The sequence below is a fragment of the Phocoena sinus genome, chromosome 12 (genome assembly GCF_008692025.1).
Source record: "Phocoena sinus isolate mPhoSin1 chromosome 12, mPhoSin1.pri, whole genome shotgun sequence".
NCBI lineage: Eukaryota > Metazoa > Chordata > Mammalia > Artiodactyla > Phocoenidae > Phocoena > Phocoena sinus.
Genome location: NC_045774.1, coordinates 25,426,987 through 25,446,075, shown reverse-complemented (window position 1 = coordinate 25,446,075; position 19,089 = coordinate 25,426,987). Strand labels below are relative to the sequence as shown.

At 45.6% G+C, this 19,089-nt stretch overlaps 1 protein-coding gene across 2 annotated transcripts in view; it reads right to left on the bottom strand.

Moving 5' to 3' along the window:
• Nucleotides 1-1,384: 1,384 nt before the first annotated feature.
• Nucleotides 1,385-19,089, bottom strand: part of NHSL1 (NHS like 1) — a 236,640-nt gene continuing 218,935 nt past the window's right edge. The window contains exons 5-8 of one of the 2 annotated variants that reach the window (XM_032651668.1): nucleotides 18,926-19,057; nucleotides 9,454-12,687; nucleotides 8,801-8,933; nucleotides 1,385-4,167 (exon numbers count right to left, since the gene is read on the bottom strand). In XM_032651668.1, the coding sequence (XP_032507559.1) occupies nucleotides 3,432-4,167; nucleotides 8,801-8,933; nucleotides 9,454-12,687; nucleotides 18,926-19,057 (4,235 nt within the window). In that variant the 3' untranslated portion in view covers nucleotides 1,385-3,431. The remainder of the gene's footprint in view (nucleotides 4,168-8,800; nucleotides 8,934-9,453; nucleotides 12,688-18,925; nucleotides 19,058-19,089) is intronic. The other variant, XM_032651670.1, reaches the window with a different exon arrangement.

Sequence of the window (19,089 nt, the reverse complement as noted above, 5' to 3'; positions counted from 1 at the left end):
CACCACAGGACTCCTTAGGTAAGTGATCTTTTCCCCAGAGTTCCCCATTGCACTGGCTGACTAATCAGGTGTTCTGTTGGTAAAGGGGAACTCACACGGTGCGGGAGGGCGCGCAGCAACGTCTGCCCAGGGTTCTTCCTTTTCGTCTACTCTGACAGTTCACTGTGTGTCTTCTTCACCAGGCTGGAAGCACCTTAATGATCTCTCATCCACATTTTTCTTAGAACTCTCTCTTCCTTACCTAGCACATGAGAAGTATTTAATAAAAGGCTTTTTTTTTTTTCAATGCTGAACAAGTGACTACGGATTGCTCTAGTTCTTGTTCTGTGAATGAAGGCTGGCCTGTGTGGAAGGCAGTTTAGGGCAGCTCACTGAAAGAAACTATGTTATAGTAACTGAATAGCTTATTACAGAACCTCAAGAATCGGGTCCATGTTTTATTCGGAAGACCCTCCTTCCCCCTACCCGCCCAACAATATCCTAAAGTCTGCGAAATTATCCTATTGTACCCATTTCATGATGGCACCCCAGCAATATAAACAATTGTTCAAATTCAATTTATGTGCTGAAAACACATTAATGCAGAAAACTAATCCTGTGTTTCCCCTGTCCTCCTGGGACACCCGCCCCAGAGCTGGGCGTGGTGTTGGTGGACGGGAAATAAGATAGAGAAACAGAAATGTCTCCTTTTCTTTCCTTGTCCTTGTGATTCCCCAAATACGCTCTCATCCCCACAGGAGAAGCAATGGCTTCAATCAACATTTTTCAGAAACAGGAGGGCAGAAATCAGATGCAAGTTGAGGCTGCTTCCAACCAACAGACCAAATGGTCATCTGTTTCTCTCCCAGCTCTTAGAAAAACAAGGTGGAAATAGCTTAGCCCTGGGGCTTTAAAGTCTCGGGCTATAGGGAAGAGTCAATAAGTCTGTCCTCATTGAGTTTTTAAGTACATATGGGGCATTAACAGTATCGAGCCCCACAAAGTAGCAAAGCTGGAGGTGCCGTGCGTTGCCGGGGTAAGTCTAGATCCTTGTCTCCCTATATTTTAACCATGCTGTGAGAAGTTCTCGCATCTCTCTACACGTCACATCACCTGAACTCTCCGTCGATACCTTACTGGGATTTTATTCAAAAGTCCATAGGACACCTCTTAGAGTTGCTTTTCCCTAGGTCCTTTTGGACGGCACCACCCACAGTGTCTGTGATGGTCTATTTCCTCTCTGTTGGGTCCCCACTTCCCACAGGCACCTTCTGGTCATCACTGCCGTCCTGTTCGTATCCAGTGAAGCACTCAGCAGTTCTGTAACCAGAAGACCTAGCTCACCATTCAAAGATGCACGTACAAACAGCAAGAACAAAAAAGGTTCAAATGTTTACTTTACAATTGTTTTATTCAAAGCAAATTTAAAAACTTAATATATTTTTCCTTTAAAAATGGGGATTTAAAAAAAAGCTTTATAATTAGTTTTGAGGGTGCTTATCTTACCTTCAACATAAATGATTTATATATTAAATTTGTTTTCTGATATCCACGTACATTCTCATCCTTTTTAGGTAGCTATGAAAAGATTTCATATTCAAAAGCCAATGCCACTTTTCTAAAATTTAGGAGGAAAAGATTCTTGCGCCCAATGTAGCAGACGCTTTGCTCCAAGTGGTAGAAAGTCCTTTTGCTCTTGGCCAGATGTCAGGTCTTGATTTCTGGTTGTGTGAAAAGACGTGTTTTGTTTTCTTCAGAGGATGGAAGGAGTCTCAATTCTTTAGGTTTGTTTTTGTCTCAAAGACGTGTCTAAAATGGGTACCTAATGTTTTACTGTATAAACCTTGTGATGGTTGGGCCTGTGCAGTCCAACTTTTAGATGATATTTTCATACCGAAAAAGGTGATAATTGGCAGCTGCCCTGTATTTAGGCTGATAACCCCAGTGCTCTCATCTTACGTCCTTCTGATGAAGACAAGACTGATTTTACTTAACCAACAAATAAAGGAGTCTATGTACATGGCAGTTGGAAGTGGTCACAAGAATATCACATAAAAATAAATACTTTACACACTTTTCTTCCATGTCTAAAAGTGTTAAAATTCTAACCGGAGAAGATTAGAAGGTAATTCGTGAACTCAACTATTTGTAAAAAAATATAAAAACACACAAACCAAATGATGCAAAAAATCTTTTTAATCTAAAAATTCATTTCCCAGGGCTAATTAAGAGCCAAGGCCTGCCAATTTTTATCAGTTTATGTGACCAAAAAGAGCTCTTCAGCATTTTCTTCAAAGTAAGATAATATAGAATAGATTCTGATAAACCTTTCTAAGTGAGGACACGATACGGCAGGCAGTTCAAGGAAAAATAGCATTAACGTTTTCTTTGGTGTAACCAAAAGGATATCCGAGAGTTAGCAGATGTTGACGTTTCAAGTGATAAGAAATCGTCAAATGGAAGTTTAAACTCTGGTTTAAAAAAAAAAAAGTTGTAAAAGGAAAGGCTCCACCCACAGTTCTGTAGTGCAAGTTTTAAAATTTAATTCTGAAAAATAATTTCATTTAATAAGCAGGAAACAAATTCCAGCAGTGTATCACTTACTCCTCTCCCCTTTCTCATCTCTGTTACCCTCTCTGTATGTGCCACTGTCATTTCAGCTCTCCAAGGAGGTCTCAGCTGCTGCTCAAGGAGGAAAGTCATTAAAAAATTACCTACATTTCTACAAACCAGGCTAGAAGTTGTGTGTCTGTGGCTGCACAGCAGCAGACTCCGAATTACAGCGTTGCCGTGTCCATGTATCTGTCATTTTTACAAAAAAGAAACAAAGCCTTTTTTCCCCAGAAAAAAGTACCTGAACCAATGAGTCACTTAGCCCCTTACCAACTTTTGGGGGTAACCACTACATGGCTCCCCTTGAAAGCACACCTGTGCACATCCCCACCCGTTCTGTGCGCTCAGAACCAGCAAATCTACCCCCTCTTTCTCAGAAGTAATGGTCCTCTCCCTTCTGGAACTCACTAATTTCCATAAACGTAACACTTTTAAAGCAGTTACCACCTCGCTCAGAAGGCTCCATTACTCTACCTAGCTTAACGCTGTCTCTCCTATTTCTGTACATGCTGTTTGTATTTTTTTTTAGCATAAAAAGTGTTCCAAATGCACACACGTACACATCCCTGCACACACACCCAGCATTTAGAGGAAAAAAGAAAAAAAAATCTTCCCCAGGAAGCACTTTGAGAAGTTAAGCTTCTACTTGCTTTTAAGCCACAGGGCAAGTGCTAAGTGAGTCCTAAATAGCCCTCCCTTTCCGCTGCGGGGCCGGCCGTGCCGGGCCCACAGCACAGATGCTGAGCGGGATCCATGGACAAGGCAGGGAAGGGTACCTGTCAGGCTTCCCAGAGCGATGTGCTGCACATCTCCCCACGTCACCTGGGAGGTTCTTGCCCTTAGCTCTCTTCCCTCTGGGGACCTCCACGCTGTTCTGATGGATCCGTGCCCTCTGCGCTGGGCCGCCCCTCGGTGGGGCCAGGAGCCTGCGCCCCCCGCGAGGCAGCGGGCTGCCCTGCACAGAGCAGGCTGCCCTCACCCACTCCATCCCCCACCAGTGCTTCCAGCGAACGTCCCCTCAGAGTGCCCAGGGGCTGGAGCGCCCTGCTGTCTACGGGCTCCGTGGCTTCCCCTTCGCCCTCTGAGATGACGGTCATGGGGCTGCTCTGGATCCGGTTCCGCACGCTGTACCGGCTGCTGGCGGCGGAAGGCGGAGTTCGGCTGCGGCCGTACCTGGGGCCAGAAAAGGACAGACTCCGAGGCATCGAGCCTTCGTTCTTGGCCCACTCCTCCTGGGCCCTTCTGTTCTTGCTCGGGGAGCAGCTTGATGGGCTCTCGGGGGTGTCTGGCGAAGGCTCCGACTTTGACCTCTGGAATCTGGGGTCTGTGTTCTTGAGCATCTCGGCTGCGGACATGCGGGCACTGGTGTCTGACCGACTCCCTTTTTTCAGCAGCAGAGCTTTGAAGTTGTCACTGCTGGTGCTGGTCTTCCGGATGCTTCTCTGAATCGATCCCACTTGCTTCTGGGAGGCCAGGCTGGGGGCAGCACCAGTGGGCGTCACTGGCGGGGAGGGAGAATGGTTTCGGGAGTGATCATCATCGGAATCTTTACGGCCAAGGACTTTCCTCTTAGACCTGAGATTTCAGAACGTTAAGATGAAGGTTAATTCCCGGTGGGCCACTGGATGCCCACCACATCCACCCTGCTTCTCTCACCGCACATTAAGGTCACCATCTATTATTTTCACTATGGAAAGTACCAAACACCCAGGCACAAAGAATAGTTCATTGTATTACTATGTGTGCCCAGGCCCCAGCTGTGATAATTATTAACTTATGGCCACCCTGTTTTCATTTCCACCCTCACTGGATTACTCTGAAACAAATCTCAAACATCATATTATCTTACTTTGGATAGGACCATTTCCAACGTTTTTAATCATTGCCATTTCTTACTTAACTCTTCATATGGGGCTGAGGCTGAGTGAATTTCATGGTGCTGACACTCGAATGGCCTAATACAGGGGTCTCCAATCCCCGGGCCGCGGGGTAGCGGGGCCTGTTAGGAAGCGGGCCGCACAGCAGGAGGTGAGCGGCGGGCGAGCGAGCGAGCAAAGCTTCATCTGTTGCTCCCCATCGCTCTCATTACCACCTGAGCCATCCTCCCCCCCCACCCCACCCCGTGGAAAAACCGTCTTCCACGAAACTGGTCCCTGGTGCCAAAAAGGTTGGGGACCACTGGCCTAATAGATAAGCCAACTCCTAGAATGTCCCACATACTGAGACAGGCCCCCACCTCAGGTTCTAGAACAACTCTGCAACTTTACACTCTCCATCATTCTAGAGTTTGGCATAAAACCAGCTCTCCTTGGCTCTTATTGGACCATTCGTCAACTCCTAGAAATCCACTTTTCTGGAAAATAAGAGTGAATCTTCCACATCAGATCCTGTTGGCTGACTGCAGAGAACCACTAGCCGAGCAAGCAAACGTGAGGGATGTGGGTAGCATGTGAAAGAGGAGGGGCCTTCAGGAAAAGTAAAATTGTCCTGGGGGAATTTCTTATACCCAGTCTCTAAGAATCTCCTGGCTCAACGTGTCTTCTGCTGAGAATGCATTAGAGAAAATAAAGCAGATGTGCCAAGTGGCCCCTTGCAGGTCTCTTCATACCAACAACTCAGTGTGGGAGGAATCTCTCAGCTAAGTGCAGGTGGACTGGCTGTAAGGAAACTTGATATATTTACTAAAGATGTGGTTATACCTCTTTTTCTGCTATAAAATTCTAGAACACGCAACAGGCAAAGGTTGAGAGGATGCTGTCTGAACACAGAGATTAAGAGTTGAATCTGAGCAACTTCTAGCTGTGTGACCCTGGACCAGTTACTCATCTATTTACAAGTTTTCCAGACTTGTAAAATGTGGATGATGATAACAACCTCACAGGTTTGTGAGGATTCAATGAGATAAAGGACCTCTGGAGTCACACAGACCTGGGTACACCCACTGCTAAAGCTTCCTTGCTCTGTAAACTGGGGCATGTTACACTTTCTGATCCTGGTTCCTGTCTGGAAAAGAGGAATAACAGCAGACAGTTCAGAGCTTATCAATAAAGATAAATGCATTCATAGCCATAAAGTGTCAGGCATAGAGTAGGTGCCTAGCAAGCCTTTCAGTGTCATTTAGGGAAATTTAATTCTTCCTTCCTGCTATCAGCTCAGGCTTCAGTGCTGTTTTTACCTGTCCTGCACATCGAGGCACAGGGGAGGATGGGCCCGTGATGGCTGCCCTGGGCTTGGTGCTCCCAGGGTCCTCTCTGTGCTCTGGCCAAAAAGAAGCCACTAAAATGGAAGACAGGAAGTGGTAAAAACCCAATTAAGAGGCTGAAGGGGGTGGCCAGGGCTGACATAGCACCAGCCCCTTTAGGACAGCAGAGACTGGCCTATGATACTTTGGTTCAACAGTTCTATTCCACTGTCATCAAGAGCGTTGCTCTGGAGTTAAGTTGCTGACCCACTGACAAAAACCACAGAAACAATAACACCTCAGAATTTCAGAACTGGAAAACATTTAGGCGGTTTGGTCTGACCAGAGAAGGTGTTCGAGGTCTAGAGAGTGAAGTCATACAGCTTAATACAAGAAGTAAGACTTGATGGAGTACCTTTCCAGTAGAGAACATGACCTCACAATTTATACTGTTTGCTTCCCAAAGACATCTCTGCTCATCTGATTCTTGCAGGTATTGGTTTGTGGCTTTTAAATGTGGCTTTTCTGTTTGGCTTTTAAATGGAGAAGGTGTGCTGAGATCCACATAACAAGCCATAGCTATGCTTGATTAAAGCTACAACCTTTAACTGTCGGGAATTTATAAAAGTATTGTTGTTTTTCAAGAGTAACTGCCCACTAAAATGAGAATTAAAACTAAATATATGAATTCTCTGCATATATGTATGTATATATATACACACAGACTATAAATATGTGTGTGTGTGTATTTCTAAGGAAAATGGCTATAAAAAATGCTTGAACAATTAACACTGGCTTAAAAACTAATTACTTCAAAAAAATTTTTAAAAATTAATTACTTCAATAAAGATAAAAACTTCACACCTCAACTGGTGTTCTACATTTTCCATCTGGCTTTAAATCTGAAGTGAATTAATTTGCATTATAAAATTTGAAAGCTGTGTTTCAATTTAGATATTCTTTAATTTAGATTATTAGCTTAGGTACTGAAGGATATAAAATAAAGCCCTAAAAGTCACAGACTTTAGATGGCTTCCTATTATGTCTGCTAATATATTATCTATAACTCCATCTACTAAAAATTAGCCTGCATCTATCTATCTATCTATCTATCTGCCTATCTATCCATCCATCCATCTACTAAAAATTAGCCTGCATCTATCTATCTATCTATCTATCTATCTATCTATCTATCTATCCGTCCATCCATCCATCCATCCATCTACTAAAAATTAGCCTGCATCCTTACTCTCACTCTGTAATCCATACCCTACTCAGTCTTTCCTTCTGTCGTGTACACGGAACAATACAGACTGGCCAACTTCTGCATCTGCAGCAGATGTAACTCGTTGGTAGGAGAAACCACAGTCTTTTAGTGCCTTAAGAAGGTTGCCACAATAAAATACAGAGGAGATCCTTGGTTATCTTGTTAGGAAAAGTGTGTAGTAATGTGGCCCCACAACAGCTGGGGTTCTCTCTGAGACCAAGTATTTAGTGCACAGAGCAACCAGGCAACACATCTTCTCTGTGGATGCTGTTTTAAATATATATGCCTGCATATTTAGCAACCCAATGCATCCCATACCTAACGGGAGAAGTTGATCCTTGGAAGAATTTCCTGACAGTTACACAGTCATTGAGAGCTCGTTAGGTGTCCAGCATGACTCGAGTTAGAAACATCAGCGTAAACCTCTAGACATGTCACTGAAGTTGCTTTCAAAGGATGTGGAATTTTTATTTCCCTATTTGGAGGAATAATGTGATCACTAGCTACCTTTTTATTTCTAATGAGAGCACAGAGAGCAGTCAGACAATGTTAAAGAGGCAGTCTTTAGAGTCTATTGGGACATTATACCAGTAGTGGAGTCAAGAGTTAAAGAACATAATTCTTGACAAACACCTCAATTCATCAGCTTGGTGTTTTCCCCCCTAAGTTAGATGTTTACATGTTGCACGAGGAATCGCAGGTAGGGACTGCACAGCCTCTGCTTTCCATCTCATGCAATAACAGTCTTTTCAGTTAGATTCCAAGAATTGGGAAAGCACTGCTGACACAGGTTACTTACACAGAGAATCAAATGATTTTACAGGATGTTTAGTTTCAGGAGGAAAAAAAAGGGACCTTGATTCAGGGACCTTGGCAGCGCAGGGGCATTCGTAAGAGTTATCTGAAAATACTATGGTAAAGAATTTTAGAAGGAAGTAAAGGGTTTATACAGCATATAGTTTAAAGTCCTTGCACGAACACAATCATATCCATTTTTACAATGAAACCGTTGTGGGAGTACTCAACTGTTTATGGCCAGAAAAATGAGGTAGTAAATAAAACTTTAGTGCTAAGTCATATTCACTCTCCAAGGTGATCACATGTAAAGAGTACAACAGTTCAAGCAGTTATTCTGAAAATTTTACTCTACATTTTTTTTAAACCCAATAATTTCTTAGGCCAGTAGATGGCACTAGCAGTATATAGTAACAAGCAAGTTTAATTCCTTTTGCTCCTGCTTAAAAAAGATACACTTTTACTGAAACATTTAAGTAGCCAAAGATATTACACTATAAAATCCTAGTTTTTCTGTAAAATGAAAATAATAACAGCAATAAAACCAAACACTGTTAGGAAAGAAGAAGTCCCGTACGGCTAGTTTGTGCATCTTAAGTCCATTAGAACACAGCATCCCTCATCCTAGACTGGACCACCGTCTACTCTAACCCAACTCCTGTAAATATCCAATCAAATACAGCGACACTGCCTTTCTTGCTAGTAAGAGAAGGGCAAACCAAATGGCATCCCCACGTTGAGCCTCTGTCCCCCATATGATCATAAAAATCAGTGGAACTAAGTAAAACAGAAATTGGAGTCAAGGCAAATAAAAATATAGAAACAAACTAAGAAATCAATAATCAGGTTAATGAAGCCTAACTGGGTGACAGCAGAAACCTCAAGAAAGAAAAATACATCGAGAAACGATTTGGAAAGGGGGACTCATAAAGTAGGTGCAAAAAAGAGGAAGGAGTTTTGGATACCTGTGAATAGCTGCAAAAAGGTCTTCCGTGGTCCGGGGTCTACTGGGGGTCATCACCTCATCACTCCCATCTTCCTTACAGAAGTCACAGGCCTCTGAGGAAGAACCGGCTGTGTCAGCCTCCGGTACCCCAGCTGTGGAGAAACAAGCAGGCAGACACAAGATGCACAAATGACTTGAATTTCAGTCTTTAGCCAAGCTCCCAAATATGCTTCCCTACAATTCCGACAACGGGAGAATCACAGGGAGAGGCAGTAGGGCCTGTAGTTGGATATTTTACAAAGATGGGGAAAATGACACAAGCACGACAGTCACAGCTCAGGCTTTTCTGTTAAAGTCTAGATAAACTGACTGAATCTCCCTTAAATTTTGTTAGAACATTTCTTTGCAGCTCTCCAGGGGATTACTCACTGCTATTTAATACCCAGCCTGCTGCCGACCACTCCACCCCCTCTATTTTCTGCGCTTCTGTAAGCTCTACCCTTAGATCTAGGTTAAAAAAAAAAAAAAATTTCATAGAAATGCCAAGTTGGTAACCTAAGTACGAGGCAGCGCAGGGAGTCCACATACTGCTGGCTTGAACGTGAACGTGCACCAGCCCTGTTCGCCTCCGCTGCATATGGTCAGAGGGGAACAAGAGAAAACCAGACTCACGCCCTGGGTCCTGCAGAGACAAACGGCTCTCCACGTTGTCCCCGGCGTCCGCACAGCGCTCGGCGCCCGGCTCCTCCCGCGAGCGGGCTGGCGAGGCATCGGGCTGCACCATGGGGACATTGGCTTCCACTCTGCCCGGGGACTCAGGTCCTGAAGCTCCTCCCGCAAGAACCGAGCTGCCAGAGTCGGTCTCATCGGAACCAGCCCCGGCTGCACACCCCTCTCGTGCCTCTCCTCTCGTGGGGCTGGGCGACGCTCTGCTCACGTTCTCTGCGGGCTCCGCAGTGAAATCTCTCTGCGGAGGTGGCACCACCAGGAACAGTTTGGGCTTCTTGGAAACAGGGGGGGGCTTCCTGCTGGGCGACGGGCTGGGGGGGTCATGGGGCGGGGCGGTCCCCGGTCCGGCCTCTGCCCCCCCGGCACGGCCCGGGCTGCGGCTCGGGAGGCCACGCTCGGCTACACTGTCCTGGTGACCCTGAGTCGAGCTCTTGGCAGGAGTCGGGAGCGAGCTTGTCGCGGAGGCAGGCTGGCTTTCACTCTCCATTTCATTTATGCTATTTCGGGATTTCAGGAGAGCAGATGGCTTTACATGATACTGGGGAACAACCGGAGTTCGTTTTTCCTGAGCTGCATGTTCACGTAACTGTGCCACCTCGGTTCCTGAGTTCTTCCCCACTGGCCGCAACTGCACCATCTGCAGCGCCTCCGTGGTGATCAGGGGCATGGGGGGTCTGCCGCCCTCCTCCTTGGTGGAAGGCTGCCTGCAGGCCTCCCGGGAGGGGTCTGGCTGGCCAGCTTTTTTGAAAGAAGGCCTGGCATCTTTCATCAATTTGGGGTCAAGCGGTGGGGCAGGCGGGGGCACCGAGGGGGGCAAGGCAGGTGGTGGAGGTGGCAGGGAGGCAGATGAGTGCAGAAGACGGGGGCTGAGTGCTGTAGGTGTCGGAGGAAAGAAGGCGTTGGTGGGGGGACAGAAGGGCGTGAGAACTTCTGGCGGCGGAGTGGGGAAGAGGGGAGAGTCCGGCAGAGGCGAGCCCTCGGGGAAATCTGCCGGTGGAGGGGGAGGAGGGAGGAAAGGGGACCTGTCCCTGGGACAGGGAGATGGGAGAGAGGGCAGAGGAGGCGCAGCAAGTGGAGCGGCCAGCACCGAATCTAGCCTCTTCATGGTTCCGCTTCCTTCCGTAGAAGTGCTGGAGGAAAGAGACGTGGACGAGGAGGAGATGGATACTGAAGATACCAGAGAGGACTTCCTTTCTGGCACCTTGGGCTTGGGCTTCCCCCTCCCATTGGCTGGTGACACTGACTTTAAAAACACAGGCACAGGGGTGAGAGTCGTGGGTGTGTTCGACTGGCTGGAATACCCACTGGATGGAGAAGTGACCCTGTGTGACTTCTCCGGCGATGTGATCTTTGGTTTGACCGCGCCATCGGGCACCGGGGCTACCGCGGCCCTGGACCCGTCCGGGAGATGGCGGCCTGGCCCGTTTCCGGGCGACGCGGTGCTGCCGACTGGACCCACCCCGCCTGGGTTCCCCGGGTCCTCCTGCACGCCCGTGTAGTCAATGTAGTAACCCCACGGGTCTGTGTACTCGGACTTGACGCTGCTCGTGTCGCTCTGTGCCGGTGTGACCCCGGACGGGGCGTAGACGTTGGGGGTGGTGGCGGAGGTCAGGCTGCTGCCCGCGCTCACTGTGCTCTGGCTGCGGGAGCGAGGCAGCCAGGGCTCTTCGAAGTCACTGCACGGGCTCTGGGAGGGCGAGCTGCCGCCCTTGCCCGAGAGTTTCAGCTGCAGCGAGTGCTGGAGCGAGGCGATCAGGCTCTCGTTCAGCACCTGCCCGTTCGACTGGACGCTCTTCTTGGGAATCCTGCGCAGAGAGTCTGTCCGAGAGGGTGGCAGGGGAGGCTTCTTCGCTTTCTTCAGAGAGATGTTTCGAGAAAGGTTTTTGTCTTGGCAATTCGACCGGTCCCCTTGGCTCTTCCGCGCTCTTCCATCAAAAATACTGACCACGCTGTGCCTCGGGTTCCCAAAGCCATCGTGGCTATTGCACACCTTCCCAGGTCCGTGTCCAGAGCTGGTGTGCAGAGAAGTGTAGTAGCCATCGTGGTCCTCTGGATACACGGCCCTGGCATCATCTTTGTTGGACGTCTGGTCCAAACTGCCACTGCTCATGTTACCTACAGGAGTTGCCAGATGTGGCTTCCGTGGGGACGCACGCCCACTACCCGAGGCACTGCATTCCCAGGGCTCTGCACTGCCGCCGCGTCCCCTGCCTCCTGAATGACTGGACTCACTCTTGCTGTTCAGATCCTGGGGGTGGGCCGGGAAGCTCAGGTTGTTTCTACAATTATAGGCCATGGCCTGGGACCCATTCTCCCGATTTGCGGGCGTATTTAGAGAGACCGCAGAATCACAGAGGGACAGCACAGTGGTTGCACTGGACGAATGAGGATCTGAGGCCTGTGAAAAAATGGTGGGGTGCTCCTCAGTCCAGTTACCACGGGGAGAATGATGACCATCTTTCTGCCTGGAGAGGAAGTGGTCTCTGGATTTGATCTTTGTGTATGAAGATGAACTGGTAATTTTACTGTCCAGCTGCCCTAAGCTCTGAGCAGTGTGAATCACAATAACCTCTGAAGAGGAGGAAAGTGTGGCATTTGGGATGATACTGGTGGAGTAGGTCGTGTGAGGAGAGACTACGCACGCCGGGCTTGTTACGTTTTCACCCTCCAAGTACCCCAGCTCCTGGGATTTGGGCCTCAGAAGTGTTCCAGCCCCTGGGGCAGCTCCTAAATGTCCGAAGTCTTTGTCTACTTGCAGGTGACCCCTCTGGTAGGCGAGAGTTTCGTCTGCGTCTTCTGCAGGGCGCAGGGCACCCAGCCGTGGCTCCAGGGACTGAACGTTTGTCCTCGCTCCAGACCGGGGGAGACTGTGGAAACCAGTGTCACTGTTGAGACGAGAAGGGAACACGACACCCACAGAGTCGCTCAGCACAGACATGTTCCCAGAGGAGCCTGGGAAGTGACTCATCTGGGCAGCAATGCCTTGCCCCTTCTGCGCCCTGATTCTTCTCATCGAAGGTGGTACGATTTTCACTTCCTCAGTCTGACAGCTAGAATCCCTGGTTTCTGAGCGCTGCCCAGCAGATCGATAGCCATCGAGCCTTCCAAGCGTAGAGTAGTGGTCTGGGGTGTCCACTGAGTGGCCACTGACATCATCTTGGCCAGTGCCCCCCGAAGCTGGAGATAAAGCAGAAAGAGGCTTGTCACCTAAAAATAAAAATCAGTATCTTAGTTCATTACCTTGATCTCTCACCCTCTTCTGACTCTGTTCTGTTGTACTTAAAAGAAAAAAAACCTTTTCTATTTGGTCTGGTTTCTTTTTTCCTGTAAGCACCTAAGAGAAGGTTTAAGTATTGACAGTTACTGATAGCCCCTAAAATGAAAATCCTTATTATGAATTTTGGGTACTTCTCTTAATATATACTTCAAATCCTCCTATAGATTAAGTGCTGCATATGGGATTCTCAGGTACTGCCTTTGAGATCAAAGCTGAGTGCTTCTTGGAAGGTTTACTTTTCACATAACCTCCTTTTCGTAAAGGTAGCCTTTCACCCACGTGGTCATTGCACAGAACAGCCATCAAGCAGTGACTGTCTTTTCCAAAGACAGATAGATGGATGTAGCAGTTCACAATAGGGCTACAGAGATACCATTTATGAGGGATATTGGTATAAAACATTGTTAATTACATTAACTTTTTATGTCAAAAGGAAATCCTAAGAAAAAGAAAAATGATTTACAGGCCCATCTGTGTTTCAAACATTTCATTATCCATGAATAACAATGCTCTTCTATCCATCTTAAGCCATTATCATCTGTCTGCTGATGACATTCAAAATTCAGCAGCAATCTGCTGTGTTCTGGTGGAGAAAAAGCAGCAGGAACAGATCCAGGGAACACTTCCTCAGATTAGGATTATTCATTTCTTGGAGCTTTACAACCGAACAGAAAGAATAGTATGTTTAAAAAGAAAAGAAGCAGCAGCAGCATTTACAGAGAGGGAGGAAAATGGATGAGAAAAATCCTGAAGTGTAGGTAAAGGCTTCAAGCTACCTAGGAAAGAAGAGAAGCTTAAAAAAAAAAAAAAAAAAAAATCATGAAGCCAAGAACTTACTCAAAGTATAAATAGAAAAAAAAAAAATCAATCCATGCAGAGTAATCTTTTAGGACAAATTAAATCTTGAAAAATAATAGCAAAACCATAATTCTTTCTATGTCGTTATCATCCAACAAGGAGCAACTGGCATCCCTGTTTACCTGGACAGGGACACTGGTGATGATGGGATTCCTGAGATCTCCCTCCCTACCCCACTTAAATTAACCATCATATGGCACATGTCCCTGACTGGATAGCACAGCTCATCCAAGGAGCAAAGCATAATGCTAAAATGGCAGCAGTGGTCTTGTATCAAATGCACAGGAGATGTTACCCTGCAACGAAGGCTCCCAGCATAAAGCTCTTTCCTTCACTGGGATGATGGAGAATCACGTCTGTACCTGTATCTTTGGCAAAGAAGATCTATTTCCTCCTCCTACCCTCTGCCAAGTATACTTACTGCACACACACACTCACGTGCACATGTGACGTTCTGCCTCAGAAAGAGGGGAAGTGGGCAAAAGGGCAGGAACAGAAGAAAAACCCACTTTAAGGAAAGAAAAAAGGTGCAAGTTTTGGCAGTTTAGTATTTTGGGGGGGGGTTGACCTGTAGTTCTGTATCAGTTTGCACCAGTTCAATTCCAAACATTCAGCATACCTTATTATGTTAATATCTTTTTCTTTCAAATTTGTAGTAATTTTTACATGAGGTCAGTGGTAGATTTTTAAATCTCTTTAAGGGCCATAAACAAAGTCTTGATTCTTTCAGGTAACAATTTTGCATGTGAAACCATTCTAGCCTTCTGAAAATGGGACTACAGCCATTTCTTTACCACCTAGAGCTCAATACTATTTTTTAATTAAAATAACAATGCTTTGGGCTTCCCTGGTGGCACAGTGGTTGAGAGTCCGCCTGCTGATGCAGGGGACATGGGTTCGTGCCCCGGTCTGGGAAGATCCCACATGCCGCGGAGCGGCTGGGCCCGTGAGCCATGGCCGCTGAGACTGCGCGTCTGGAGCCTGTGCTCCGCAACAGGAGAGGCCACAACAGTGAGAGGCCCGCGTACCACCAAAAAAACAAAACAAAACAAAAAAAACCAATGCTTTTCTAAAGACCTCTAAAATATACATATAAAACAACTCTGATATTATTTATCACAGGGACCACCAAAATTCTATTCCCAAGACAGATCCTCCAAAATTTTCACAGTACAAAAAAAGTGTGACAATATTACAGGACACAGATGAATGCTATCTTCATTAAACAGCAAAAATTATAAAAATAGGACTACAAACAAATATAGTCGGCTCAGGTGCTGCTAAAAATCTTGATGGGATTTACCTGACTTTAAAATAATTACACATATTTTTTCTTTTACTTATTATATAATACTACAAGGACTGCCCAATTTTTAAAAAACACATGTAATCAAAAATGATAGAAATCTACAAGTTAGTTTTACTTAAGGTTTAATGTATTGTCAGGTCTAAAGTAATGTTCTTAGTACAAACCAGCAAAAATTATTCAGAGGGGATTCCTTTAAACAACGCCTTTTCTGCTTGGGGAATCCACCTTGGGGTAAGTTCCAGGAGTGCCCACATGATTCTGCAGCCAAACAACCATTATATACCAACAAAATAATCTTATCTGCTTCTAAAAGAGGAACCCTCATAACAGGTCATTCAAATACAATTCTATGTACGTTTAAGATGAGAGTAAAGAAAGAGTTAGAAATTTTGGCCTTTTATTTAAACGGAAGGCAACACATTATATACCATCAATATGCTTTAAACAGAAAATATCATACCTTGATTTTAAAGCTTCATATATTGACTGGTCTCTCGAGGCCACTAAAGATTTTGAAGTAAAAGATGCATATACTTAAGCACAATTAACTCTCTACTTCCGGGAGCATCCCTGGTTAGATTTTAAAAATCCAAAGTCCCGGGCTTCCCTGGTGGCGCAGTGGTTGAGAGTCTGCCTGTCGATGCAGGGGACACGGGTTCGTGCCCCGGTCCGGGAAGATCCCACGTGCCCCAGAGCGGCTGGGCCCGTGAGCCATGGCCGCTGGGCCTGTGCGTCCGGAGCCTGTGCTCTGCAGCGGGAGAGGCCACGACAGTGAGAGGCCCGCGTAGCGCCAAAAAAAAAAAAATTCCAAAGTCCCAACAACTTGGGCAGTGTTTAGTGGACAGGTTGCATCTTTCCTATTAAATTTCTTTCAGATAATCGTATCCTTTAAAAATCTAACTTGTTTGACTCAGCCATCCTTCCCTACGCTTTATATCTAAGGAAGACTAATTTTTTTTTTTTTTTTTTTTTTTTTTTTTTTGCGGTATGAGGGCCTCTCACCCTTGTGGCCTCTCCCATTGTGGAGCACAGGCTCTGGACGCGCAGGCTCATCGGCCATGGCTCACGGGCCCAGCCGCTCCGCGGCATGTGGTATCCTCCCGAACCGGGGCACAAACCCGAGTCCCCTGCATCGGCAGGCGTACTCTCAACCCCTGCGCCACCAGGGAAGCCCCAGGACAACTAATTTTTAAAGAAAACATGAAGTGTCTATTTTTGATAATCATTAGTTAGGTAGCACAAAGCTTTCCAATCAGACACCTTATAAGTACAAAATATTAGAAGAAAGGGCAAGGTCAACCTTTGTCCAAATGAACGAAGAAAAGATCTAATTTTTTTGCTATATGTTACTGTATTCAAATGTTACTTTCCCTTACTCTACCCACGAATCCTTCCAACTACCCTATCTATAAAACTAGAGTGGGGGCTTCCCTGGTGGCGCAGTGGTTGAGAGTCCACCTGCCGATGCAGGGGACGCGGGTTCATGCCCCGGTCCGGGAGTGGCTGGGCCCGTGGGCCATGGCCGCTGAGCCTGCACGTCTGGAGCTTGTGCTCTGCAACGGGAGAGGCCACAACAGTGAGAGGCCCGCGTACCGCAAAAAAAAAAAAAACAACAACAAAAAAAACTAGAGTGGTTGTCTAATTGTCTTGTTTTAAAAAAACTAGCTCTAACTTAGATACAGCTGTCTCAGTTGACCTCCAGTGGTGATCCAGGACATGTCATCAACTGCAATGACATCAACTGTCTCACATCTGGTAACACTCACAACACAGATGATGTAGGGAAAGCTATTGTCTTTCCCCTAGGATTAGTGGTGTTCCTATGTTACGGGCAAAAGAGAAATGAATGCAGACCCTAGAGACTCTATCATTGATTTTAAAAATATTAAAATTACAGAAGATATGATTTACCTAGCTGAACAGATCCTTCCAGTAAGGTCAAAGAGGCAGCTGAGTTACTGGCTCCATACTGGTTGGTTCAGTAATAAAAGTGATAAAAGTTCTTAACTCTGAGGCTCTGGAAATACAGATAGATAGATAGATAGATAGATGGATGGATAGATAGATAGATAATTCATATTGAATACTTATGTGTATGTCTAGCTTTATTCAGGCCAAACTATTCTTATACTCTGCACAAAGCCATCCAAAACCTACGCATATTGGTTGGAAAGCCACTCAAAATGTAGCCTACCTGGAAACATCAACCTTGTTATCTTGCAAAGAGCTGTCTTTAAAGTCACTTTTTTAGGTTAAGGCTCATCTCCTAGAAGATCAGTTAAAATATAAATATTACCTGAGTTCTGTAAAAACTTAGCCCATTAATATCTGCTGAACATACTAGTACATATTATTTTTTCTCAAATTAGTTAGCTGTTATCTAAAGGAGAGAGAAAAATAGAGCCTGAAAGAATGGGATACAGGAGCCCTGGCCCACTAAAGGAGGCAGATGTGAGGGCATGAGCCAGAAGCAACTTTCATAAGTCCTGTGGATGCAATCTTGCCCTCTGTTTGTGATTAAACTCCTGTGTTATGGGATAAGATGAGCACCCGTATGTCATCGGGGTTACTGGAGCTACCTAGAGCAGAGGAGAAGCGTCGCTACTCTTGTCCCATTGCTGTTACAGTCTGGAAGGCAGAGACCACATGCTGTAGAATTGGATGGCAGTAAGAGAGAAGACGCGGGGTGCAGAAGAGTGAGACTTCCTTCCCTAATACAAAGCATTTAGGCAAGGGTGTTAGGAAAAGACACACAAGAGTATGTCTGTGGCACCTGGAGGTTGAAATGCTACCTCAAACTGCTATAACATATACCAATATTGCTAGGATAAACTCATCTTGATTCAAAGACTAATAGGCAAGTTCAGAAATAATGATTAGGAGTTTCTAGAGTATAGCCCTCAATAGCAAATAAAAGTAAAAAGACCAGGTGAAGTAATTACAAGGAAAGACGTCCACAGGTTGGCCAAAAAGAAAAAGGCAAGTTTCAAGATAGGTAGTATTTAGTTGAATACAATAATTGTAATTGTAGCTATTATGTTTATAGTACCAGGCACCAAGTGCTTCATCTGTATAAATTCATTAAATCCTCAAACAACCCCATGAGGTAGGTTCTAGTAACATCACCAGCCACGTTTTTTGAATGAAAAAGTAGACTCAGAGAGGTGAAGTAACCAGCTTGAGGCCACCCAGCAAGTAACTGGCAGAGATAGGATTTAAATCCAAGCAGCCTGGCACCAGAGCCCCTGCTCTCGGCAGACATTCCTGATGGGCCACGAAAAAACAGGGAGAGGAAGTGAATATAGAAAGAAAAGAAGGAAAGGATTATCCAAAGCATATATAAAGAGAAGCAGAAACAAAATGTATGAGCGAATAATGAAGTAAATCACCCTCTCCACCAGCCGAAAGTATTTTTCGTTTTCTTTTTTTTTAATCAAAGGTTGAAAAATACTGAATCAAAAAGCTATGAAATTGTTTCACCAAAGTACCAATAAAGCACCAGCCCACATAAGTGACTATTTTCTACTGTACTGGTATTTACTAATTATGCTATACTGCTGTCTCTGATGACAAAATGCCACCGACATTGTCGGTACAACTAATGAAGTCTCTATTCATAATTTGAAGTCCCAGAATAAGTTTTTGGTTTCATGAAGACGTAAGCTCTAAATTGAAAGTAAATTTTATGGTGGGAATGCCCACTGCTCAAGGTACATAGAGATGATGACATAACTTAAATTTCTATCATCCCAATTAATAGTCTTCTCTTACCTTCTCAACAAAACTGAATACATCATCTGCATGGGATGTTAAGATTTGTACCCAGTGCTTCGTTCAGGAAAGAAGCTGGCCCTTTGGGGTACCAAAAGGCTATCAGAATGTATCGATTTCATAAGCGCCACCGATGAGGTTAGCGTAGTAATGGTGAGTAGCAATGAGGGGCAGCAGAATACAGTTCTGATGGGCCATACCTAGCTCCTTCTGTATGCTGTCAGGGACTCCTGTAATAGTCTTTCTCCTTTTGACTTTCTTCGGTCGTCTTACCAGAGTGTCTGTGTAAATTAGAGACCGCCGAAGGCTGGCCTGGCGATCGAAATTCTCCCCTAATGTAGAGCAGTAGAACAAGCAAAGCAAG